This window comes from Euleptes europaea, chromosome 11 (assembly GCF_029931775.1).
Source record: "Euleptes europaea isolate rEulEur1 chromosome 11, rEulEur1.hap1, whole genome shotgun sequence".
NCBI classification, from domain to species: domain Eukaryota; kingdom Metazoa; phylum Chordata; class Lepidosauria; order Squamata; family Sphaerodactylidae; genus Euleptes; species Euleptes europaea.
In genome coordinates this window covers 58,779,221-58,806,667 of record NC_079322.1, presented here as the reverse complement: position 1 = coordinate 58,806,667, position 27,447 = coordinate 58,779,221, and the positions used below count along the sequence as shown (strand labels likewise).

Sequence of the window (27,447 nt, the reverse complement as noted above, 5' to 3'; positions counted from 1 at the left end):
CGTTATATACATAGCTGAACTACGGTGCTTACAGAAATAATCTTTCAAATACCATGTTATCAATTTTAGCGATCAGAAGTCTGGATGGAATAACCGTCATTTTCTGTGAGAGGATTTAGGGGACAGATTGGCCTATGTAGCTATGTAACCGCAGCAGCGACCTCTTTAAGGAGAGTGCCCTTCCTGTGTGCTTGGGCCCCGTAACAATGGCTATGACTTAAAAATGGACAGGACATGGTGGGGGGAATTCCTTATTATGAAACAAAGTGGGGGTGGGAGCATTAAAGGAAAAATTAGCTCAAATAGAATCAATGCTGTTTTATTTATTCTAGAATTAACTTCTGGGGAAAGTAGGAAACTATCATCACTTTTGTATTTAGTCTCATAATAACTGGATATAAAAATGCCAGTAGTATAAATACGTCCACTTGTCTCATGGCTGTCTGTGTGTAACAACTTTGCTTTGGTTTTTCCATGGCTGTGCAAGGTGGTACTGGGTGACTGTTGCTTGGCCCCATAGCATTTATGCTATGGAGACCCACAGGCACTTTACTTTCTTTCAGGAGCCAGGCTAAAACATTCCTTTTTACTTAGCCTTTTAACTAAGGGGTTTTATCTTTTAAACATTCTATGGAGTGCTTTGGTCCAAGAATCTTTTTATTTACATCATTTTAATCTGCTCAGTTTTGGGCGTATCTACTTGCTCATTCTTTAGTACATACATGCCACCCTGTGTCAGCCATTTTGCTCTCTGCAGAGGACAAACGGTGAGACTCTTTGTAAAGGAATAAATGGACACAGATCTGATGTTAAAAAGCACAATATTCAGAAATGAGCAGGAGGACATTTCAATTTCCAGACATTGTTTCTGTTCTAGAAGTCACTATTCTTTAACAAAAGAGTTTCAAAGGCAGGTTCCAGCATGGATTTGCTGAATTGGAATTGGTTAAAAGATCGAACCACTCACTACCCCCTTCCCCCAGGTTGGACAGAGACTTGAGGATTTCTCACTGTATACAAATGTTTATTGTTGTAGCAAAAACTGGGACTCCCCACCTGTTGCAGTTCTTAACTAGCTTACCTGAACTAGTAAATTATCTCTGTATTCTTCTTGATAAGATTTGAATTTAATCTAATTAGAAGAAGAAGAGTTGGTTTTTATGTGGCGACTTTCTCTACCACTTAAGAGAGACTCAAACCGGCTTACAATCACCTTCCCTTCCCCTCCCCACAACAGACACCCTGTGAGGTAGGTGGTGCTGAGAGAATGTGACTTGCCCAAGGTCACCCAGCTGGCTTCATGTGTAAGAGTGGGGAAACAAATCCAGTTCACCAGACTAGCGTCCGCCACTCATATGGAGGAGTGGGGAATCAAACCCGGTTCTCCACATCAGACCCCACTGCTCCAAACCACTGCTCTTAACCACTATACCACTCTGGCTCCCAATTATATTTCACTCTGTACTTGCTGCATTTCATGGTACTGTGACACTGCCTTTTTGTCATACCCCTACATAAACAGTGCCATCCTAAGCAGGTCTACTCAGAATCCTACTAAAGTGTACTCCATGGGGCTTGCTCCCAGGAAAACATTATTAGGATTGCCCTGAAAATGACAGTATATTTAGGATCCACTCATTTCATCAGAAGGAATGGGCTATAGTCTGCAAAAGCTTATGCTGGAATAAAATGTTGTTAGTCTTCAAGGTGCAACAAGACAGACTAAAATAACCACCCCTCTGGAATTCCTAATCCGAAATGTTTGACATTAGGATAGGCTTAGTTCAGTATACATTTTAGGTAAGGTTTATTTAAAGCTACTGCTTCTTTAAATGAGAGGCAAAGTACTTCTTTGCTGCCGTATGGTACCCTTTGGCATATTTTCCATTTCAGTTAAAGGTGTTTCCTGGCAAGTGCAAATACCTGAGAGGCTTGGAAGCTTTCCATATTCCATTCCATTTTCTCCTGTACTTCCTTCTGTGGCTCTGTCTGTTCGCAACTAGAGAAAGGAATTGTGAATTTTCCTGGTTAGATCCCCAGTTTTCATTTATTAAGATAGGACGTCTTCTCATTCAGTTCTGTAGCTTAGACATATAACCAAATTATATTAACTTAGGTCTCCCAGTGTTCCAAGATTCACAGCATGGTAGGGACAACTTAACTGGAATTACCCGCTTCTCTTTGAACCTTAGTGGGAAGTACTGCTCTATGTTTTACTGCAGCTGTGGTAGAATCCTGCCAACGTATGGAACCATTTTGCCATATGGAATGGCAGTGCCTAGTGTAATGGTTCCTGTCACTTGACACATGAAGCTGCCTTACATTGAATCAGACCCTTGGTCCATCAAAGTCAGTATTGTCTACTCAGACTGGCAGTGGCTCTCCGGTGTTTCAGGCAGAGGTCTTTCACATCACCTACTTGTCTAGTCCCTTTAACTGGAGAGATACTGGGGATTGAACCTGGGACCTTCTGCATGCCAAGCAGGTGCTCTACCACTGAGCTGCAGTCTCTCCACTTATTTAGGCAAAAACTGTAATTGCATTGAAATCATAAGAAATAACAATGACCAGGCTCATTCTTTGTGGATGCCCACAAGAACAGTTGAAGGCAACAGCTCTGCTCCATGTTTTGGTTCCTCCTGTGTCTGGGACTTGGCCTTTTTAACATGCTAGATCCCATTTAGCTACCATAGCTACCAACTGTTGATAGGCTCTTTCTCCATAATTTGTCTAATTTGCTTTCAAAGCTGTGACCATTATCACCTTCTTCCATTGAATTCCAAACATTCAGTATGTGTGTTTGTTAAGTGCTGTCAAGTTGCTTCCGACTCATGATGACCCTATGAATCAGTGTCCTCCAAAATGTCCTATAGTTAGCTGCCTTGCTCAAATCCAGCAAACTGAGGGCCATGGTTTCCTTTATAGAGTTAATCCATCTCATGTTGGGTCTTCTTTTCCTTCTGCCTTCTGACTTTTCCTAGCATTATTGTCTTTTCCAATATACGTTAAATACTTATTATGTGAAACAATTTTTATTTGGGTGTTCTTAAGTGTAACAAGAGAGGAAGAACAGTTTCTCGCTCGGAGGCAGGAGGGCGTCTTCAGCTTGGGTTCTTTTCCACTGGTTGCTAGGGAGGCAGGAACAAAAAACTTCAGGCCTTCTTGTCTTCCGGAGGAAATGACCCCCTTTTTTCTGAGAGCTCCAGTTAAGTTTCCTGTTTTGTTAGGGAAGCAGAACTGGCAGCATCCCACTTTCCTTTGTTTGTGTGTGTGTGTTAAGTGCCATCAAGTCGCTTCCGACTCATGGCGACCCTATGAATGAAAGTCCTCCAAAATGTCCTATCTTTGACAGCCTTGCTCAGATCTTGCAAACTGAAGGCTGTGGCTTCCTTTATTGAGTCAGTCCATCTCTTGTTGGGTCTTCCTCTTTTCCTGCTGCCCTCAACTTTTCCTAGCATGACTGTCTTTTCCAGTGACTCTTGTCGTCTCATGACATGACGTTTGTAGTTCATGACATGATGTTTGTAGTTTATAAGAAATAGGAACAGTTTAGGCTTAGTTGTTAGTCAGTTTTCTTAATATTTTTAGTTTGTGGTCGTTTCCCCCCTTGTCCGTCCTTTGTCTGTCGCCCCCCGGCTCCTAGTTATTTTCCTTCCTGCCAAAATAAAAATAAAAATGGTGGATCCCTCTTCTGACGAGTATATCTCTTCAAGGGATTTAGACCCGGGACTTCTGATTGCTGCGGACCAATCCCGGCAGGGTCCCACCAGTGGTAGTTTAGCCGTGGACCGCGACCTGCCCCCGACCATGGAGACGAAGCGCAAAAAGGCGTCCAGTAAAAAAGACAAGGGGGAGAAGAGGATCAAAGGCTCCACAGGAGTGGCAAAATCAGGCACTGGCGCGGCTTCTAGCCGGATGCCCAGCTCCGCCGCCATAACTGCGGTGGCGGAACGAGTTAAAATCGGCACGGCTGCTAGCCAGACGCTGCTCATCAGCGCCTCGTCTGTGGGCGATAAAGCCGATGGGAGTGCTGGCACGGCTGCTAGCCGGGCTCCAGGGGCAAAACGGCGCGGCTTCTATTCCTCATCCATCGGGAGGTTTAACCGGCCCTCAGCCTGCACTTCAGCACAGCGCGCCGGCCCAGACCCAGTTGGCTGCTTCGAGCGGTAATGTACAGCCGCTCACGTTTCCTTCTCAAGAGCTGCGCTGAGAACAGAGCTGACAGATCTCATCCGCATCATTTTTGTGGAGGGTCTACAGGCCGTCCAAGTCTCCCCTGCCTCCTCAGTGTGAGGATCAAGCCAAGAGTACAGGGGGCCCCAACTGAGAGAGAAACACTCTAAATCTCATAGTGTCTCTCAGAAAGTCTATTCCTCTAAAAATGCAGAGGCTGAATTATCCCAGGCCTCCACAGATGAGGAGGAAAGGGAGGAAGGCGAGTTTTCTCTAGACGAAGGGGAATTCCCCCCTACTGAGGAGAAGCAACTGAGGCTATTTTTGCAGGAGGACTTTCCTTCACTGCTCTCCAAGACCTTGGCAGCTCTGGACCTCTCCGAGGCCCAAGAGGCGCAACCTCTTGGGAGGGACTTCAATGCCATAGAGTCCAATTGGCAAGGTGGCCATTTTCTCCAGGTGAATTGATCTCTAGTAGCCGGAGATCAGTTGTAATAGCAGGAGATCTCCAGCTAGTACCTGGAGGTTGGCAACCCTAAGACCAGTGTAATGAATTTGTTTAGTTTTTCTGCAAACTTTCTGCCTTTCTTCAGTAATTGTCCGTTAGTGTAATTGTCCTACCACCTCCCTCACTGGCTTCTTGATTCTTTTAAATTAAATAAATTGTTTGTTGTTTTAATAATTTTCTCAGCACACTCAATTTTTTTTTGTTGCCTTATGGTTAACTTAAATTTGCTTTGCCAGTATTTGTGCTTTCCATTTGGGCAAGACCTTGAAGACTCCCTGACTGCAGGTTGATCATACTGACATCCCATGGCCTTGTATGGTCCTTTCCTAATGTGTGGTACCCCTTTTATCTGAGACTTTATTATAGCGGTTTTTGAATAATTGTCATGCCCCCTGCGGAGATTTGCCCTGTCTGACTCTCTTAACTCCCTTTTAACTACTCCCCTTATTTTTGAGAAATTTCATTTTTGGAAATTAAGTGCAACCATTTTGGACTTTCCCCTAAGTAGTTTAAATATATTAATATCCTTCACTTAATCATAGGCTCTGGCTCAGGATTCAGTCAAGCTACGTTGTTTCATGCAGAAATAAGTTCCCCTCTGAGAAGACCTCCTTTAGGAAATGACAGAGTCGTTCATGAATTGCTTTTACACGGTAATCACTTTTTGTTCAGTTCATGAGCAAGAGGACGCAGGAACTTTGTTCTCAGCCAGTCATTCTTGTCTGTACAAATCAGAATCTCCTCCTTCGTACGCTGACTCTTTCCCCTCCTGTCCTCATTCCTGTTCTCCCCTCCACTTGCTTGTATTTCATGCCCAGTACCTCTTCTTGCTTTCCCTTTTCAAAATCTTTCTTCTGGAAGGGATCTTGGACAGAGCAGATTGTTCATGGGTTAGATATGCAGCTGTGAAGCCACATACTTAATATTAATAGTGCCAGGCTTTATTCTGATCACAGGCTTGGGGTGCAAATTTCTTTTGATAGTTGTTTAGTGGATAACATGAAATGGCTTTTTTGTTTTGAGATAATGCTGCTCTTGCCATTGCAACTGGTATCTACCACACCGCTGATGGCAGTTCGTGTGCAGGAACCGTGGATTGAACGGGTATGGAAAATTTGTTTAACCCAAATATGTTGTATACTTGTGGGGGTGGGGACAGCATGAGATACCAAACTGATAGATGAGAACTTATAAGCATCACTGTTCGCATAGAAATATATGATAATCAATCTGTACTATGGCTGGTTCTTTGAAATTTTCATTATTAATAATTAAAAATGCACATTTGTAGTTCTGTACTTTGAGATCAGATATTAACATCAGGAGCTGAACTTTCAATAACCTCAGAAATGTATTGTACACATCTTCCATCTTTGGTTGTCTGTTAACAAAAAATTTGTAAACTAAATTGTTGCAGTATTTAGAATTTAGTGTATAAGGTAGACTCTTGGAAAGAAGTTGGTAAAATCTGTTACCCAATTTTTGGGAATCATTAGTTTTTATAATTGGATCTGTGCGCTTGAATGTTGCTTAGCCCACAGATTTAAGTGAAAATGAAGAACAGATTCTCATTTTACTTTATGTGTATATACCTCAAATTCATACATTGTGGAGTACAGAGATTGGGTCTGGAATATCTAACAGTCACATGTGAGCTAGAGGTTCTTTTCAGTTCCTGCATGTGTAGTGCCCTTTTCAGACTGTTAACTATGGTGTGTGTGAAGAAGGAGCTTCAGCCTCCATGGCATTTTCCTGACTTGCAATGGTCCTAGGGGTATGCTATTTTGGCCCATGTACACTCATGGATTTTCCCAGCAGGGGACTTGAGACCCACAACTCATGTATGAAGGGTTGCCAGCTCTGGGTTGGGAAATACCTGGAGATTTGGGGGATGGAGCCTGGGGAGAGAAGGGTTTGGAGAGGGGAGGGACCTCAGCAGGGTATAATGCCACAGAGTCCACCCTCCAAACCAGCCATTTTCTTCAGGGAATCTGATCATGGTCGTCTGGAAATCAATTGTAATAGTGGGAGAACTCCAGGTGCCACCTGGAGGTTGGCAACCCTACATGAACGAGTTTACCCAGGACACAACCTGCATACTCTGTAATATGTGAATTGTTCCTTACAAATGTGCTCTGTTAAAGCAGGAGGTGCATGTAGATGGCAATTTGGATGCAGCCTGTGTATTCTAGAGACAAATCTCTTTTTTTTTTTGTAAGTGTGGGTGTTTTTCATGTTGTGTGATGCAAATATATTTTGTGTTTGGGTGTGTGTGCTTTAGTGGAAAAGGGACAATTGGTCTGCAGTTTTTCACTAAGAGTTGGGCATTAAGGAGAGCATTTAGTGGCATAATATCTGCTGAAGACAAAAACAATGTTTTATGAGGCTTTCAAATATTCTGATTCTTAATTACTTCTGTAATGGACATTCCAATAAGTTTTGGGCATTCAGCTAGTTGGACTTTTGCACCAAGCCTGTTTTTATTCTTTTAAGCGTAGTCTCTTGTTCTGTATGAAACAAGCAGCAAAGAGCTTTGTGTTCTAGGGCCCACCTCTGCAACACCTGTATTGAATGTTCCATTGTCTCCCAAGTAGTTTCTTAATGGTCACCATGTATTATTTCTGTTTTGTGCAAAGAAAACTACACCTACAGTACTGAAAGAAGCTCTTTAGTAACTAATTAATATAATGTTGAGGGGGAAAAAGAGAAACAATAGTATATGTTATGGAACAGCCACCCCTTATACTTTGTCCATGACATTTGTTACATAGAGGAGCATGATCTCCAAATGTGGAAGTAGGGTTGCCAGGTGCCCGGTGTTGGTGGTCAAACCCGTGCCAATTCACCCCCCCCTGCCCGCCGACCAGCTGAGGGTCAGGGGGCACACGTGCAGGTGCTCCTACACGCCGTGGCACGCTGCTTTGTGAGGGGCCTTATACCATTCAAACTGAGTCTGAGTGGTAAATGCATAGCAATCCATAGCAATGCAGCACTTCTGGGTGTAAACGCATTGCAAGGGGCCTTTTACCTCTCAAACTGGGAGTTTGAGTGGTAAAAGGCCCCTCGGGATGCGGCACTTCTGGGTGTAAACTGGAAGTGACGTGGCCACACACAATCCCATCAGCTCTGCCCCAGAAGCCTCCCACCGGAGGAGAGGGGTGACCTGGCAACCTTTTGTGGAAGTGTTATTCACATCAGAACTAGTAGCCATTGAGCTGCCATTAATCTGTCTTAATTCTTTTGTTATGTGGGATCTACAAATTTGTGATCACCAGGATCACCATCAGGGGAAAACTGGGTTCTTGTCTCTGACGCAGCATTCATGCCCCTTGACCAAATTGGTCTTTGCAGAAAGCCCATTTTGCTTCCTGGTTTCCTGATTTCTAAATATCTTAGAGGGGGAAAAAACCCGAATTATCCAAACTGAGTTTTAGTGTAAGATATTTGCACTGTGTAAGCGTGTGTGTTCCTGTCCCCGAGACAACCAGCCCACAGGATTAAACAACCAAAGAATTAACTTTTATTTCTGGTTTGAAGATAACACTGGAGTTGGATCAGGTCAAGAGGTTACAAAGTTTTTTTCCATTGAACATTTGAACTGCGTCCCTATTCCAGCATTTGGGATTCTATGTTACAAACTGACTGTTTTCATTCAGATTTAAACTGCTCTTCTTCAAATGTTCACTCAGCCAGGCAGACACTCTCCCCACTCACTAACTGCTGTCTTCCAATTTTTGCATCTGGAAAAGATGCAAAATCAGGTGTCGAAGATTAATATTGAACTCAGCATCCTGCTTGGGGGCTTGTCGGGCACGTTTCCTTGATATTTATGGTAAAAAAGGCATGACGCTGGCTTGGGAAGTAGTAAGTGGATGTCACTAGGATCGTTCTGCTTAATGGTTAAGACACAGGCAAAGGAAGCCTGAAGAATGAGCACAATTTGAACGCTAACTGGTTATAAAACCTGTGTGAATGTTTGTAACTGTCCATAGAAGGTGAATTTACGAAAGAAAGTAGTTCCTCGCACAATGGATAATTAATTCACAGCGTTAACTATCACAAGGTGGGGATGGCCACTAGCTTAGATGTTTGTTCATGTTTTTAAAACAGCCAGTTAATGAAGGATAATTTTGTATACAGCGGCTGTTAGTTATGATGGCTAAATAGAACCTGTATAATTCATAAGAAAGTATGCCTTTGTGTTCTGTATGTTGAAGGCAGACAGTAGTTCTCCATTTCCTGGATTTATCTGGCTGGCCATTATTGGAAACAGGATGCAGGCCTAGGTAGATCCTTGATCTGATTCTGCAGAGTTGCTCCTATGTTCTTACTTTCTGTTTTGACTGTGGGATAAAGTACAGTAATTAGTGATGGAATTGTGATTTGTAACCATTAATTTGTAACCATGATGTGTTGAAATGGGGGGGGGGTATCTCTTTAGCAATGAAAGTAAAACCAGAACGGCCAGTCCCTTAAGGGTTTTAGTAGTGAAAGACTAATACTAAAAATTCATTAGCTGGACGGATGATATCACTCCTTCCCCTTTAACTCCGGTATTGCTTATATAATTTGTAGAGTACATTCCTCAGAAGTTTGCTGTCTATATTCATTCTGTATCCTTTCCAGTGGCAGAATGTGTTGCCTGAGAACAACTCGGTGACTAGACCTTTCTTTGCATTTTTGCCAGACTCCTGAAGGGCAGGTAGTTGGCAAGAGAGGAAAGATTAAGAAGTTATGAGGTTAAAAAAAATCTGATGGAGCTGCTAACCTCCAAAGGACAGTTGTAGAGCATAGCAGGTGGATCCAGGTGTGGTTACAGAGCAGTCTTGCAGGTAGAATATATATACTTGGTGGTGTAAATTCTCAACAGGACATTCCAAAAGTAGCAGGATATAAATAAAGTAAAAAACAAACAAACACCAGTCATCTATTACAGTTGTAGGTGTAAGATGAAAACATCTGAAATTTACTTAGGAAAAATGTACTGTATATACATCAAGAGCCAGTGTGAAGGACTCTGATCTGGAGAACTGGGTTTAATTCCCCATTCCTCCACATGAAGCCTGCTGGGTGACCTTGGGCCAGTCACAGTTCTCTCAGCCCCCTCTCAGCCCACTCAGAGGCAGGCAGTGGCAAACCACTTCCAGACATCTCTTGCCTTGAAAACCCTAAGGGCTCACTGTAAGTCAGCTGAGACTTGACGGTGCCCCTCCCCCAGTGTGGCAAGAGGCTTTACAAAAGCAAAGCATTATAGTTCATTTCCACTATATTTTAAAACTCTAAAATGTCAAGTCCTGTTTTGCTAACCTTTTAAATTTCTTTGAAAGTGTCAGTAAACATGCAGATACGAATGAGCCCATAGACATTGTGTATTTGGATTTCCAGAAGGCTTTTTGACAAAGTCCCTCACCAAAGACTCCTGAACAAACTTCAGAGTCTTGGCATAAGAGAACAAGTCATCTTATGGATTGGAAATTGGTTTCAAAAGGGGAGTGGACAAATTCATGGAAGGCTGGGCTATCAATGGCTACTAACTATGATGGAGATCTACTACCTCCAGCACCAGAGGTAGTATGCTTCTTTAAATTAGTTGCTGGAGAGCACAGGCGGGATGATGCTGTTGTAGTCTTCCTATTTGTGGGCTTCCTAGAGTTAGCTGGTTGGCCACTGTGTGAACAGAATGCTGGAGTAGATGGGCCTTTGGTTTGACTCAGCATGGTTGTTCTTATGTAAAATTAAAAAAGGTAAAGGTCCCTTGTGCAAGCACCGGGTCATTCCTGACCCATGGGGTGACGTCACATCCTTACGTTTTCTAGGCAGACTTTGCGGGGTGGTTTGCCAGTGCCCCAGTCATCTTCCCTTTACCCCCAGCAAGCTGGGTACTCATTTTACCAACCTCGGAATGATGGAAGGCTGAGTCAACCTTGAGCCGGCTACCTGAAACCGACTTCCGTCGGGATCGAAATCAGGTCGTGAGCAGAGCTTTTGACTGCCGTACTGCAGCTTACCACTCTGCGCCACAGGGATCTTTGTATGTAAAATTAGTAGGAGTTTTTTGATCATTCTGCTCAATGAATTTGCTTACAATAATACACTGAAAAGCATGAAATTAAAGGCTAAAATTAAACATTCTGCCTGGCAACTTTTTCATGCTTCCTTTTGTTTTAGGTGTCCAAAAATAAAGATGGAAAGGAACAAAGTGAAGCTGCATCCCCATCAGAGGATGAAGAAACGTTCTCCTGGCCTGGCCCCAAAACGGTAGTTTTACAAAGGACGACGCATGGTTTTGGCTTCACCTTAAGACATTTCATTGTTTACCCCCCAGAGTCTGCTGTTCAGATTTCCTTTAAGGTGAGTTAAATGGCTCACTGCCTGTTGGTTGTAGATACATTTATATGTCTGTAATGAAGAACACTGCACCAGTACTAGAGTAAGAATACTCACTGCGTTCAGAATTCATTCCAACTTAGTGATAGACGTGTTGGAAATGACAACTTTCTTGTGTTATTGACTTAAGCCGCAGTCCTATGCAACCCCCCCCTTTTTTTTAGGAAGTAGGTTTTGCAAAAACAACAGTTCAGTTTATTTGATTAAAACCATAATTTGTTGCAAACAGTGAACACAAATGTATGCAAAAGATTGGGTGGAGCATGATTAACATACTGGGATTAGCTAATTACAATTGCTGCATTTATAGAACTGCAACAATGCCTCTAAAAATATATCTACTGAACTTAAGAACACAAGCTGCGGGATCACACCAGGGGCCCCTCTAGTACAGCATCCTGTTTCACACAGTGGCTAGACTGTTGTCCTAGAGGGCCAACAAACAGGGATAGATGCCAAGGTCTTCCCCAGATGCTGCCACCCTAGCACTGGTATTCAGGGGTTTCCTGCCTCTGAATGTGGAGGTTCCTCACTCATATCCCAATCGTTATGCTAAACCCAATTTAAGTGTCCACCTTAACAAGAAACAGCAGTGGACTGCATGATAGTTCTGATTTTTCTAGCGGTTACAGCAGTAAGTGCTGTCATGTAGGTCACATCTTGATTCAAATTAGACTGTACATAACATCTTTTCAAAATCCATTTGCCCAGTAATTCTATTGAACAGGCCTGAACTTAGGGTTCTTTTAATTTATTTATATCATGTCTTTCTCCCCAATGGGGGCCCAAAGTAGTTTACATGAGTGATTGACAAATCCTAGGTACTATGTTGCCGTGGCCCTATACATTTCCATTGTGGTGCCTGGTATTTTTTTGTGGTAGGAAAAACCTACTCCCCACAAAGGGTCATACAATGGCACGTGTGCAGGCTGGTTGCACCAATGGCAGGTTCCCCACTATGCTCCACGTGCCAAAATTATTAAAAATATTGTATAAAATTAACTTTGGCTATATGTATACAAAACACAAATGAATTTTGTGTTTAGACATGGGTCCCATCCCCAAGATATCTCATGTATATGCAAATATTCCAAAATCCGAAATGATCCGAAATCTGAAACACTTCTGGTCGCAAGCATTTTGGATAAGGGATACTCAACCTGTACATGCAAATCAGGTCACTTGGCTGCTGCCTAAGCACCTCTAGGCCAGATTGAGGGGAATGGTTGGGAAAACCTTGGCCACAAATGCTTTGAAGAGGTTCTGCTTTCCAGTACAATGATGTGGGATTTTGTTTTTCTTTTGCAGGATGAAGAGAATGGAAATAAAAGTGGTATGTTCTCTGTGATTTTTGTATTTTTTGGAATAATATTTTAAAAGCCACAATTTTGGTCATAAATCCAGTCAGTGAAAACAGGCCACTTATCAGTTTTTATGCACATAGAGGTATTGTGTTTTAAATATTGGTGTTTTATTATTTTTCTAGATCTGTCGTGTAGGTTTGTTGATCTATAAATCCAAAGATATATAGATTTGGATGGGAAGCGGAAGATCAATACATGTATTTTTTTTTCCACCATAAAGTATTATTGCCTAATAACAAAGTACTCAATTTCATTTCTTTTGAGAAATTTTAGGTATGTCCTGTCATGGCCATTGAAAATTCTTTTTAAACTATTAATATTTTAAAATATGAATGCATTTTGAACATAAGAGAAATGCACTCTGATTTTAAAATATGAGCAATATGCTGTTTGTGTATATTGTAAATATAGATTTAAATACAACTTTGCTGTTTATATCAAGGCACAGTAAAAACCAATTAGGGTTTTTATGTTGCTGTTTATTTTTAAGGCTCTGATTGTTACACATTGTAATACATTAGTGTCATAGCAGGTATGGGCATAAATTATAATGTAGGCTCTCTCCAGAAACGTAATCCAGAGACCTCAGGGTGGAGCCTGCCTGTACTGGGTCTACTAGACAGGACATAAGAGTTGACTGACAGGTCTTTTGGATCCACAAACAATCTGCAATTAGTTTAGTTGCCTAAGGAGAACAGGCGAGACCAGGAGTCACTTGTACTTGCTTTGTGAAGGGCTGAGTTTTAGTCAGCCTCTGCTCCCCCTCCCCTTTGAAGCAGCTAATGCCAGGGTGTCTGGGCAGAGAAATCCCCCTTCCTCTCATAGGAGCTAGGGCTCTGGAGAAGGCTGTGAATAGCTAGACTCTCCCAGAGGGCACTCCTCTTTACCCCGGAGCCTGCATCAAGAACTACTGAGAACAGTGAGGAGAGAACTATGCTTTGCCTCATGTTCCAGTCTTTGTCTCTTATATGAGAAAACTGTAGAGATGATGGATACTCAGCGATATAGCCAAGCTAACAGATAACCATGCATGTCCTATTTCCTCCAGGCTAACAGAATGACTTACATGATTTTTTTGATGCTGATGGGGGGCAGACCATTTAGGAATTTTAGTTGCTACAGGGCAAAATAAGCGTAAAGGTAAAAATTATTCAAACGGGGGCACCCATCATTTAGGTAAACACCCAGTTAGCCTAGTTGCATCCCCCTTAATCCATTGAGAATACTCATTTAAACTAGTGAGGTATTTCACTTTTCTGTCCTCCATTCTAAAAATGAACACGCTAGCCCAGAAACAAGTCTAAGCTCGTACAGTGGGAAATCCACGAAAGCCTCCTGCATAGCAGTGTTTGCTAGGAAATTGCCAAGAGCCAGTTTGGCAGCAGGATATGTTTAGTATATCTTTTGGTATAATAGAAGTAAATGCACTGCTGATGTAGCTAAAATGATATTTCTTTGTGAGATGTTGTTCCATTCCTTTCAAATGTGGCTGTCACAGTCGCTTCATCTAGCTGTCCTTGTGGACCAGAGGATTCTGCGATTTAGAAAGTAGAGAATATATGCCTCCTTCTTAATTTGGAGACCTAAGAAGGGACTGCAGAGTCTCCATGGGGCTGTTTTCTGCTCCTCTTCAGTTTATGCTTTGGATCCTGGGTTGCCTTTCCCCCCCAAGGTCTCTCAGTAATAAGTTGTTCCTCTCCTGTCTTTGCTGCAGAACTGAATTATAGCATCCTGTATGCTTCTGCAATATTGGTGTCAGACTGGGCTGGTGTGCGAAAATGGGAGTAGGGGTGGAGGGTAGAGAGTGGAAATCTTTGCTGGATGCATGTTGTCCTTGCCTGGCACAAGTACCATTGGAAAGGTAGCTCTGAACATGCTGATAAGGTGTGGTGCTATACGAACAAGCCCTGTGATCATGTATCGCCCTCTATCCTTGTACACTCAAAGCTCATTCCTGAGCCTTGCGGCGGCTGGAAACAACATAGCCGAGGCACTGCTGTGGCACCTCCAAAGAGGTTCCCCTGCTGCCTCAAGGCTTAAAAAAGCCTTTTTTAAAGTATAAAAAAGAAAGTGGGCCTTTTCCCCCCCATAGGAAAAACCTGGCGCAGCAACACTGTTGCTGGAAGGGGCGTTCCCGGGCTGGAGGGGCTTTGGAAGCTGACTACTGTCAGCTCCGCCCCTGGGAACACCCCCCTCCCCCACGCCGGCGCTGAATTTCTCTTTCGGGATTTAGGTCCTGGAGAGACTGTGGTGTCAGAGGAGCAGCGTGCAGTTCCGTGGTGCCCAAGCGCCGACAGAACTGCCCCTGCTGCCAGTGTAAGTGCCTCTTATTCCGTGATAAGAGTCCACTTACGCTGGCGGTGGGGTCATGCCGCCTCCAGAGCACTTTCAGCCCCCCACTTCAGGAATGCACTGTAAGAGTCAATCCATGGCTTCTGTTTTAGCTGCAATCGTTACTTCAAACAGCCATACTTGTGCACCCCTCCAAACCAGGAATCCAAGCCCCCTCAAGGCTCCCCGGTGTTAAGTGTGGTGGAGACAATAATAGCACAATGTTAGCTTTCCACTATATGTGTATGGAGGGTTGAGAAGAGTTAATGTTTGTATGCTAGTATTGCATTTGTGGATTGGAAAGTGTAGTAAAGGGCAGGGAAGTACTGGCAGGTGAAAGTGACGGAAGCCTGTGTGCTCAAAGGATTAAAGAAGCTTTCAGTAGGAAAAGAAGGAGCAAATAAACAGTGGGATGAGTCACGATTTGAGCATCAGTGGCACTGTCTTTAAAATGAAAAAGCAGAGCGAAGGAGCGAGAGTCATATAGGGGGAACATGAAGCTCAAGCTGCAGAGAATGCTTATTTGATGCCCACCCACTTCACCTCCATCAGGTTTCGTGCAAAGAAGTCTGATGATTTGGGATGGGGATGGGTCTTCCAGTACTTTCATTTCACCAGGGCTTGATCCAAAGAAGAAACATGTGCACCAATCACTTGACTTGCTTTGTCTGCCACACCAGTTTCCGCTGCCAAAGTACAAAGTACAGTCAACAGCAACAAACACTCTTTAAGTGTGAAGATCACACTTATATCGGATTAATTAAAAAATAAACACTATTTTGTTTTGTCGAAGGCTTTCACGGTCAGAGTTCATGCGTTCTTGTAGGTTATCCGGGCTGTGTAACCGTGGTCTTGGTATTTTCTTTCCCGACATTTCGCCAGCAACTGTGGCAGGCATCTTCAGAGGAGTAACACTGAAGGACAGTGTCTCTCAGTGTCAAGTGTGTAGGAAGAGTAATATATAGTCAGAAGGGGGTTGGGTTTGAGCTGAGACTATATATTACTCTTCCTACACACTTGACACTGAGAGACACTGTCCTTCAGTGTTACTCCTCTGAAGATGCCTGCCACAGCTGCTGGCGAAACGTCAGGAAAGAAAATACCAAGACCACGGTTACACAGCCCGGATAACCTACAAGAACCAACTATTTTGTTTGTTTCTTTTCTGATTTTGCAATCAGTGATGTTATAGGTACTGTGGAAACTTTGGGAAATCTTTTAAGGTGGAAAAACAGGCCAGCCCCATTTGAAAAGTGAAAAAGGATTTATGCTAATGAGGGTATAGCTAACTGGGCAAACATGATCAAAATTCTTATTTGTGTAGTTTTTGAATAGCCTAACTAAGAAGGCAAGCAGCTCATGAGAAGATCTACAAGAAATTGGTTTTTCTTTCTTTTTTCTTTTTTTTGGAAAGGCTTTCAAACATTGTAGAGTTAATATTCATAAATATGCATAATATGCATAAACTGCAGTGTATTGGATCATATAACCTGAATGCAGGTAGCTGTCTTATACATGTACAATCTGTGTACAGTGTAAACTTGATATTTTTATACATGCATTTAATATTATGTTACATTCAATGCATGTACAGCTGAACATGTGATTTAAACCCTTATATTCACCCAGGTTACATTTGTAAGGTGAATATGTGTGGGCTGTCCCTTATGAACAGGTGCATACATGTACATGCAGGTTATATGTACATTCACTGTAATGTGAACAGGGCTACTGAATCAGATCCTTGGTCCATCAAATATTGTCTACTCAGACTGGCAGCGGCTTTCCAGGATTTCTGGTAGAGGTCATTCACGTCACCTTGAATCTTTTAACAGGAGGTGCCAGGGATTGACCATGGGACCTTCTGTATGCGAAGCAGATTCTCTGCCACTGAGCCAGAACCCCTCCCATGTCTCTTTCTTATCTGTGAATTTCTACTGTGATACCATTTAAAGTATATGCAAAGGAGCCATCTAGTGGCAAACTCTTAACACAAAGAACTAAAAAATGGGATTATTTAATAAAGGTAGCATATTACAAACTGGGTTATGTTATTTAATTGGTAACAGAATGGTCTGGTTAAGAGTAGGTTACTCTTGAATTGTCTTATAAGTGTTGTCATTGTCATAGACTACAAACTCACTTTTGAAAACAACAGTGAAATATAGTGGTTACTTGTCATCCCTCGTCCCCCCTCCCCATGTCACTCATTTCAGGTCTGGATTTTGCTGGGAATGGGGTGGATTGTGAAAATATCCTGAAAAATACATTTCAACTTTGTTCTTAAACTTCAGAAATGGCTGTCATAAAAAATCCACCTGTTTTAAATTGACTTGCTATGCGTGGGTAGCACAGGGGGTAACCTGGTTGAAGAACAAAATGCAGGAGGTTTTTCAGGAACACATGGTGAAGTCTTGGAGGACACTGATCAGCCAACTCAATTAAAGGTGCAGCATTCTTCTTTCTCCTCTTTCTCTGTGTTAGGATATTTGTATCCTGCTTTTCCATTGTCTTTATTTAGAATATTTATATGCTGCCTCTCCAAAGACCTGCTTGAGGAGGCTTCCAACCAAGGTAATGAAAGCAAACCATTAAAACAAATCCATTAAAAACTGAAACCATTGAAAAAGAGGCCAGATTAAGATAACGGCGTAGGATACACACTGAACAGCTAAAAATGATCCGCAGACCAGAAGAAGACCATAAAATGTTGTTCTCAAAACTTTTTGATAGTTGCCATTTTCCTTAAGCTGGGTGGGGCGACAATCATTGGAAATGGACATGGAACTTGCATTTGTTATGAGCTTAGATACCCTTTTGAGTCCTTTAGGAACCCTCTTCTGCTCCTTGCTTATTTCTTGCAGTTCAGTGATGCTGAAGGGGTACACACACACACACACACACACACACACACACTTCATGTCCCTTAGATAAATGCCTAACAAGTAGAAGGACACATGCAGAAGTACAAAAGTTGAACCTTACCTTGCAGTTGGAAATGCAATATTGGGAAAAGCTTTTATCTTGCATACATGACTGTTCAAGGCCCAGGAAGCCTGCCTGGGGGGGTGGGGGAATCAGTGAGCAATAAGAGCACAACTTTGATGGGAAACCCAGTATCACTGAACAGGCTAGGGCAGATGAAGATACCAGTAATCAGTGCAGCTGAGAGGGTTATCTTATGAAAACAATTTTTTGAGTGTTTGGTGCTGAGCAGTGGGAGATTGTTTGATTGCTGCGTTTTGTTGTCCCGATGTAAACTTGTCCACAGCTGCAAGGTATACGATATACTCCTGCAAAGGTGTCTTTTGCTGATCGTAGCATCTGTTGTATTTTCTTTTGAAAAAACATAACCTACAGTGTTTAAACCCACCAAGAAAATACAGCATACAAACAAGGATAAAAGAACATGAAAAATACTGCAGACTTGGCCAGCCTAAGAAATCAGCAGTGGCTGAACATGGACTGACACAAACAGGACACAGGGTCTTATTCCAAGACACTGAAAGACTGGACAATTCTACCAACTATTTTGTCAGATTGCACAGAGAAGCCATTGAAATTCATAAACATCAGCACAACTTTAACAGAAAAGAAGAGAGTTTAAGAATGAATAAGGCTTGGCTTCCTGTCCTGAAAACCTCCAGACTAACAAAGACTACAGTCCACAATAGCCTTGCGGATTAGCTTTGGATTTCACACATTAACAGATCACTTCAGGATGCAATGGTTCCATTGTAACATACCACACCCTCATTAGCACATTATCTTGATACTTACAGGACAATGATTAGCACATTACCTTTGATACTTTTTGCAGGACAATGATTCAGCTCAACCCAACCCCTTTCTGACTATATATTACTCTTCCTACACACTTGACCCTGAGAGACCCTGTCCTTCAGTGTTACTCCTCTGAAGATGCCTGCCACAGCTGCTGGCGAAATGTCAGGAAAGAAAATACCAAGACCACGGTTACACAGCCCGGATAACCTACAAGAACCAATTAATATCATGAAATTGGACGTTTTTATGTCATCAGCTCTGATATTTAATTTCCTGACAGTCTCCAAAGGAACTGTTGCTGACTACGGCTCATAGGTTGAGATTTGGGGGGGTATGTACTTAAGAAGAAAATAGCTATAACTACAGTTTAATGTGAACTGTGGGAAGGAAACACAGCTAAGGCTCAGGTGATCTTTTTTATATTTTAGTAGTTACAGTAATGTACACATGCAACTATGCTGTTGTGATTGGAACAACAGACGACTTGCCCTGTTAATTGATAGATAAATATAGTTGTCTATTTTCTTGTCATTTACAAAATGGAATTTTATTCCTGGGTTTTACATATTTACAGCCCATTCCTGAAGTGGAGGGAAGCTCCTTTGGAGCCGGTGTGACCCCAAGCCGGCGTAGGTGCCACCTTATCATGGATTAAGGTGGCATCTATGCAGGCCTGGGGGTAAACATGCTGGTGTAAACATGCCAGTGCAGCCACCCTGGCAGGGCTTTCCCAGAAGGGAAAGTCTGTGCCAGTGTGCGGGGAATATTCCCGAGGGTGGAGCTGCCTTTAGGCAGCTTCCACAGCCCTTTGGCCCTGGGAATGCCCCCTTGAGCGACGGTGGGGCTGCACCACCTTTTTTGGTGGCACAGCCTCGCTGTTTTTAATGGGGCATTTCCCTCTTTCCCCACTTTTTAATTTTAAAAAATGCCTTTTTAGGCTCCGCTGTGGCCAGGAAGCCTCTGAGGAAGTAGCACAGCTCCACTGCTCCTGGCCGCCGCAAATCTACCCCCCTTCAGGATTGGGCTCACAGTTCATAACATTATACACAATGTATGATCACTCTAACCTTATTTCAAAATTATTATCCAGCTTCATGTGAATGTATACATTTTTGAGGGTGTTATCCCAGCATGGCGTATTGGTTAGAGTGTCAGAGCAGAATCTGGGAGACCCAGATCCAAATCTCCATTCTGCCATGGAAGCCTCCTGGGGTCACCTTAGGCCAGTCACACACATTCAGCAAACCTACTTCACAGAGTTCTTGTGAGGATCAAATGGAGGAGGACAGAATCTTGTAAGCTGCTTTGGATTCCCCATTGGGGAGAAAAGCAGAGTATAAATAAATGTTTTTTGTAGAAGTGTTGTTACCTGTACTGTAAAGTGTATCTCCGGAATGGATGCATAGGATAGACGAAACACCATCTTCTGTAATACTAGCGTTGGCTTCTTTATTTTTGAATATTAAATTTTAGAAAGCAGCTTTATTAAATTGCCTTCTGTAATGATGGTGAAATCATTTATCGGAATAACATTCTATGTGGACCTTAATATATGGATCGTTTTTATTTCATATGAATATAATGTACTATTATTTTTGTTTTCATCTTGAAGATGAATTGTTGAGGTGTGGCTTGTAAAATGGGATTACGTGATAATTGATGCAATTTTGATGAGCTTAGCATATATATAGTGAGCCCAGTGGTGCAGAGTGGTAAGCTGCAATACTGCAGTCCAAGCTCTGCTCATGACCTGAGTTCGATCCCGACTGAAGTTGGTTTCAGGTAGCCGGCTCAAGGTTGACTCAGCCTTCCATCCTTCCGAGATCAGTAAAATGGGTAAAGGGAAGATGACTGGGGAAGGCACTGGCAAACCATCCTGTAAACAAAGTCTGCCTAGTAAACGTCGGGATGTGACATCACCCCATGGGTCAGGAATGACTCAGTGCTTGCACAGGGGACCTTTTACCTTTTTTTTACCTTTAGAATATATATAGTTTTCTACATAAGCAGAATAGATTCATTTCTGCCCAGCCGCCTGCTAACTGTAGCAGAGAATCTAATCCCTGCAAGATATTTTTGGTGCTTATCTTTAGTGGTCTGATACTCTTGTTCTTTCCCATTTGCCTTCTGATTTTTGTGTAGCTGTATCCATAGCAACTACCATCATTTCAATTTCCTCTTTTCCCTCTCTGTTGGTGAACGCTGCTGATGCCATGTGAGCTGCTAAGCCTCATCCTCACTTCTGCTCTCGTCAATTTGTTCTTCTTTACAGACTGCTTTAACTGCTTTGTAGCTTTTCCATTCCCTTCAAAATTAAATCATTACATTTTGTTTCTAATTATAGATACCTACACCCCCACAGTCAAGCATCCAGGTGCGACATATGGGCTGGATACTCTGAAAACTTGCCTGTGGTCTCTTTTGAACAGATAAAAGAGAGAAGATTTTGTTTTATTTGCCGATGCCAGGGTTAAGTGACCTGAAATCTTTTTATTTGCCTGCTAACCTCTAACAAGTGTAAATATACAATATTCAGCAGTATACTACTGTGTTTCAGTCAGTCCATGAACTAGATTCCCCCATCTTTAAAATGTACCACAGTGGAGGAACATTTTTCTATCATTAATAGTCTCATCCTTGCCTAGGGTTGCCAGATACTTCCTGGCAACCAGTGGGCTGGTGAGGTGGAGGAACGTACCGGCAGTAAATTTGGTCTGAGGCCTCTGGCGTCTTAAACGTCGTGATGTCATTTCTTGCATGCACTGGAAGTGACGTCATCATGTCACTGATAACCATGGGGATGGGCCGGTATTTTTGCCAAGTACCAGAGCATCTCCGTGGTCGTTGGCAACACACTAATATCACTTCCAGTGCATTCCGAAAATGACATTGGCACATTGTGGACACCAGAGGCCTCGGCATAAATTTACTGCTGGTAAATTCCTCCGCTGGCTGGCTGAATGACGGCCGGGGGCAGGACGCCAAAGTGGGGGATCCCTGCTACCAGTGGGAATCCGGAAACCCTATCCTTGCCACATGGAACTGAAGAAATGAGCAGAGAAATCTATGCCCCCATGAAGGAAGAAGCTAACTCCTGCACCTTTGTAGGGTGCAATCTCACTCTCAGACTTGCTGAAGCGCTGGGAAAACTAGAAGCTGACAATTAATGTAGAAGACTTTCAAATAGATAACCAGAGTAAACAAAAGATTCCCTGTTCTTAATCTGTTAAAAGGGCCTTGACCCTTTTAGTCAGAAGCATAGTTCATAATATGCTTAATGCCTGACACCTGAAGTTTTATTTGGGTATCAGAGAGACTAACTTTGACTGTAGTGAGTTGTGAAGGCTGTCTTTTCTGTTCTATTACATTTAAAAAGTTTCTTTTCTCCTTTTATTAGGGCAACCCAAACTGACGAATGTTTGAACAGAATTACCATAATGAATTGCCCTGACCTGGATGGCCCAGGCTAGCCTGATCTCGTCAGATCTCAGAAGCTAAGCAGGGTCAGCCCTGGTTAGTATTTGGATGGGAGACCACCAAGGAATACCAGGGTTGCTGTGCAGAGGAAGGCACTGGCAAACCACCTCTGTTAGTCTCTTGCCATGAAAACCCCAAAAAGGGGTCGCCATAAGTTGGCTGCGACTTGACAGCACTTTACACACACCATAATGAATGGTGTTAAGAAGCAGTACTTCTGTTAGCATAAATGATGCCAATTGTATTATCTATTTCAAATGTGAGGTTTGAAAGTCAGAAGAAATTTTAGGGATTATGTAATTAGAAGAAATAGACATGTAACAAAATGTAGATACAAAGAGAACAGCAAGGAGGATACATTTGTTTTCTGTTGTGACGGTCCTGTTATCTATCCCCCTGTCTTCTGCTCCAACAGGGAAGAATGCATTTTGCATCCCAGGAGAGAGCATCTCAAATGCATTAAGGGGTTCTGCCTGAATCAGGGCATTGGAGTGAGCCTAGGTTTTTTTTGGGGGGGGGGGTTTGGCAAACATTAGACATTAGGAAGAATTTTCTAACCGTTAGAGTGGTTCCTCAGTGGAACAGGCTTCCTCGGGAGGTGGTAAGCTCTCCTTCCCTGGAGGTTTTTAAGAAGAGGTTAGATGGCCATCTGTCAGCAATGCTGATTCTGTGACCTTAGGCAGATGATGAGAGGGAGGGCATCTTGGCCATCTGGTCACTAGGGGTGTGGAGGGGGGAGGTAGTTGTGAATTTCCTGCATTGTGCAGGGGGTTGGACTTGATGGCCCTGGTGGTCCCTTCCAACTCTATGATTCTATGAAATTTAGGAGGCTGACAAACATAGGGGAAGAATTTTCTGTTTATTTCTCATCACATTAATAGAAGAGCTTCCCTGTTGGGCATGGAATGGTGTAGCCCAGTAGGCAATTTTTCTCTCCTTCGAAACTGTGAGGAGTATTGACCCCTCACTGAGCAAAGGGGAGAAATGGGTGTGGGACATGCATTTGATGCCATACAACTACATAGCCAAATTTCCACCCTCCCATAAGGTCCCAGACTAAAGGGAAGCAAGTAGTTTGTTTTTCTTCATTGTGACTTACCGTACATATGGCTCAAGGCTTGCACCTGTATGTTGCTTTCATGCAGCCAGTGGCTGTGAGGGTCAGAAAGGAGGGGAAGTTCTGTACTGCAACATAAAATCTTACATACTTGTGGGTCTTACTGGCATGCTGGAATCCTACATTCTCCTAGGTCCACTTTGGGGAGTCACCCAGTTCATCACACCTATTTTACAATTTTAAGGAGTAACTTAAAAAAAACAACACCTTGAATTCAATTGTTTTGTACTTTTGAACAACAAAATAATGAAGTTTTGACATTGCTTGATTTATTAATCTCAGAATTTCAAATAGTCCCCTGGCCACAGAATCTTTGAAAACAATGGTCAAAATTCATAGATCTTTAACATTTCCTCCGTAGCAACAGAATGACTCTGTAACTAGGGATGAAATAACAGCCACAGAACAATACAAATGTTGATCAGATTGCAGCTTTAGTACATATCTAAGAAGTGAGCAAACTTTCCACATCTCCCACATGGTAAGCAGGTTTCCTGTGTCATCTTAATATCCCCAGCCAATATATCTCTTGCAGTAATTGCTGACTAACTGGGAAAATACTGCCGTCTCACAATTATAGTCTTTTATGTGCTGTGCAGCAAAAGCATTAGCCAGTCTTATTGCTTTTGGGAAAAAGAATCAGTTAGGAATAAGTATTTAATACAATTTTCAAGTTTTATAAATCTAGCCTTTCTTACAAGAGTCCAGTTTGTTCCTTTCGCTTGCCAGCAAAAGCTGCTCTTGGGCTTGATTTTTCTCTTGGGGGAGGATAAACCCCTCAAGGGTCTTTTGAACTGTGAATTGATAATGTGTTGTAGTATTCATCTCCCAGTGACAACTCTTTGTTACCCTAGTTTATATTTTTAACATTTTAGATTTCATTGGTTTATATTTCTGTTGGTCAGAACTTTGCAAACCATAATCTTTTTATTATTTTGATATAGTGAGTGCATGGCGCTCTTTTTACCATCTCATTTCTTCTTGCTGGGGTCATTTAATGCCCACTACACATCTAGTTAACATTTTATTCCACTATGCAGCCTTGGGTTACGAAGTCCAGCAGGATTCCTGGCAGGCTGGGCGATGCCAACATGCAGTCCTTTTGTGCAAGTTTTAATTTTCTCTTCCTCCCCCACTGAGAAGTACAGAAATACTCTGGATAGGGAAATCTGAACAATTGCTGTTGGGACTTGAATTGCGTGTTTGCTTTATAAATGACCTGGTGTGAAAGTGGATCTTTGTGTTTTTCGATGAAGTTCGTGAAAGAGGAAAGATTCTGCTTTTGTTCAGTGGGTTTTTCTAAAGCAATAGGAATGTTAAGCCAGTACCGTCAATTGACTGAGCACTATTGCATGACTTTTCCTAAAAAGAGGGGTTTTTTTTAGATGATGCTATAGACCTAGGGAGCCCCGTGGTGCAGAGTGTTACGCTGCAGTACTCTAGTCAAAAGCTCTGCTCACGACCTGAGTTTGATTCTGACGGAAGTCGGTTTCAGGTAGCCTGCTCAAGGTTGACTCAGCCTTCCATCCTTCCGAGGTCGGTCAAATGAGTACCCAGCTTGCTGGGGGTAAAGGGAAGATGACTGGGGAAGGCACTGGCAAACCACCCCGCAAACAAAGTCTGCCTTGGAAACGTCGGGATGTGACGTGACCCCATGGGTCAGGAATGACCCGGTGCTTGCGCAGGGAACCTTTACCTTTTTATAGACCTTCTATACAAGCACATTTGGAAATGAACAAGACTGAACTACATATATTTAAACTTCTCGAGATCTAGATTGAGTTAAGCCCTCTGATTACATTGTTGTGCCCTAATCTAGAACTCTATGTTAGTTTCAAATTTAGGAATCATGTGAACACATATGAAATAGCCCTACACTGATTCAAATGATAGGTCTATCAAGATCAGAATTATCTTCTCAGACTGGCAATGGCTCTCCAGGGTCTCAGGCATAGGTCTTTCACATCACATGTCACCTTATTATTTTAACTGGAGATGCGGGGGATTGAACCTGGGACCTTTTGCATGCAGGGCAGAGGATCTTCCACTGAGCCACAGCCCCTCCCATTCATTCCTTACTTTGATGTTCCACCTTTGTTCTGACATGGAACTAAAGATGGCTTACATGGAGTTCACAGGAGGTTTCCAAACGCTGACCAGGTCTGGGCCTCCTTAGGTTGCTGCGTTTGTAGGTTCGGATAGCAGTCCGACCATACCTAGGACCGTGACAGTTTCCTTATGTTTATAATGAAATTATCCCTTCTATAAGACCTTGTATTTGGTTGTCTTAAATTTTCCTTCTGAGGATGTTGCTGACAGAAAATACAGTAGTTACCTAGAACTAGGCGTTGCATCAGACAAGTTTGGCCTCCCTGGCCTGCTATGCTATAGCTATATCGTTCAGTATTACTTACCATCTGAATCATGTATCTCCAGAGGGCAGCCCAGCACTTGCACAAAGTAGCTCAGCTTTAGAGAAACATTTACCTCAGTTTAAGAGGTGGGTTGTTTTATTAAGGCATACTCTACTTTTGTAAAGGGCCTTGAACACTAGAAAGTGTTTAGATTCCTCAGAGGTGGTGTGTTTTGGAGGCTCTGCAGATGAGTAAATCAGTCATCTGGACCAGAGTAAGTAAATGGTATCCAGTAAAATGAAGGTGCAATCTTAATTGGAAGGAATATGCATTTTCAGTATTGCAACTGGAATCCTAAACTGCAACATTGAGCTCATTGGGTGTATAGTCATAAGAGGTTTGTCTCTTGATGCTGATGCTGGCTCTTTTTGGCTCCCTCCAATGGTATAGCAAGGAAGAGTTGTCTTGTCGTTCCTTTCTGTTGCAGTTTTTTCAGTTATTTTACCTTTTTTCCTGTATATGTGTGTGTGAGTATATATCTATCTACCTAGCCAGGTGTACTCAAAACATTTAGCATTTTTGTAGCACTCTATTCTTCATAATAACCTTGTAAGGTGTGTCAGTATTGTATTATGAACATGGTGTAGATACAAGTCAGAGATTAAGAGAATGTTTATGGCCACCTGTTGGGTTCACAACAGGGATTTGCAACTCACATTCTTAGCCCCAACATTATGCCAACTCTTTCTGCTGCACTTGCTTTATGTAAGACTGTATTGTTAAGCAATGGTTTTTGAAATCTAATCCTTGTGGAAATTTTCCTGTACTAGCCCCGCATGCCATGATGTGCAAATTAGTTTGCCTGGAAGTATCGCAAGTGAACATTGTGATTGTTTACTTTAAGGGATTCCGCTTTGGTCTTCTCAACCTTCTGTGAAGGTTTGAAAGTTTTAGAAATGTTTCACTAGGTAGTTCTAAAATATTGTCCTATCCTGGTAGAAGTATGGAAAAGAGAACAGTTATTAAGTGGCCCTCAAGAATGGGAATAGACATAGTATTCCTGAGAAATCAACTTGTGCTGTAGCAATGTATTTTACATAGACTACTCTAAGCCACGAAGCATTTTAACTTCTTTCACTTTAAATAGAATAGGTGCTAATGCTGTTTGTCAGAAGAATGAAAAATTACTTGGATCCTAATATTTAATATAAAAATGAATGCGGTATAATTAATCTTTCAAATCATTCTTTGGTTTCTTCACAGTAATGACAATGAATGTGTATCTTTTTTTTTTTTAAGGGAAGCCACGAAACAGATTGGAGCCGATGGATACCATATTTGTTAAACAGGTTAAGGAAGGAGGGCCTGCTTTTGAAGCTGGTTTATGCACAGGTGCTTTTCTACACTTCTGTATTATATTGTGTTTGTGGATTTTATGTGCTGAACTGTGTGGTGTCGTAGCCATGTAAACTTTTCAGCAGATAAAGCTACCTGAATATTTGGTTTCGCAAGGGAAGGGAAATAGTTGATTTGGCTGGGATGTTAGCCCACCCTGGTTTTTCTTGAAATGTTTCATTGCCAAGGTTTGGATCAGAGGGTCTGCAGCCTTTTACAGCTGCAGAGCCAGTCTGCTTAAAAATTCAGAGCAAGAGATCTTTACCACAAGAGCAGACATATTAACTGCCTTGAACATTTTCTGATGAAGACCTTGGGTCGAAACTGGGCGTTAATCCGGACCCCTGTTTACACCTTGGACTGTGAAATTTGTATGACCCCAACTTCATATTGTCAGTGCAATCAACAGGATACAATTCCGTGATGCACTTCAACTACAAGGCACCCAAATATGGCAACCTTGAAAGGATTACTTATGGACAATGACTCCAAAGTCACTGGTTCTAAAAAAGAACGTTTAACTTTTGTATATAGTTCTATTTGTTTAGCTAACAT

At 42.3% G+C, this 27,447-nt stretch overlaps 1 protein-coding gene across 2 annotated transcripts in view; it reads left to right on the top strand.

Moving 5' to 3' along the window:
* Window positions 1-27,447, top strand: part of ARHGAP21 (Rho GTPase activating protein 21) — a 132,189-nt gene that overhangs the window by 57,303 nt on the left and 47,439 nt on the right. For both annotated transcript variants that reach the window (XM_056857667.1, XM_056857666.1), the window contains exon 2: window positions 26,797-26,889. In XM_056857667.1, the coding sequence (XP_056713645.1) occupies window positions 26,823-26,889 (67 nt within the window). In that variant the 5' untranslated portion in view covers window positions 26,797-26,822. The remainder of the gene's footprint in view (window positions 1-26,796; window positions 26,890-27,447) is intronic.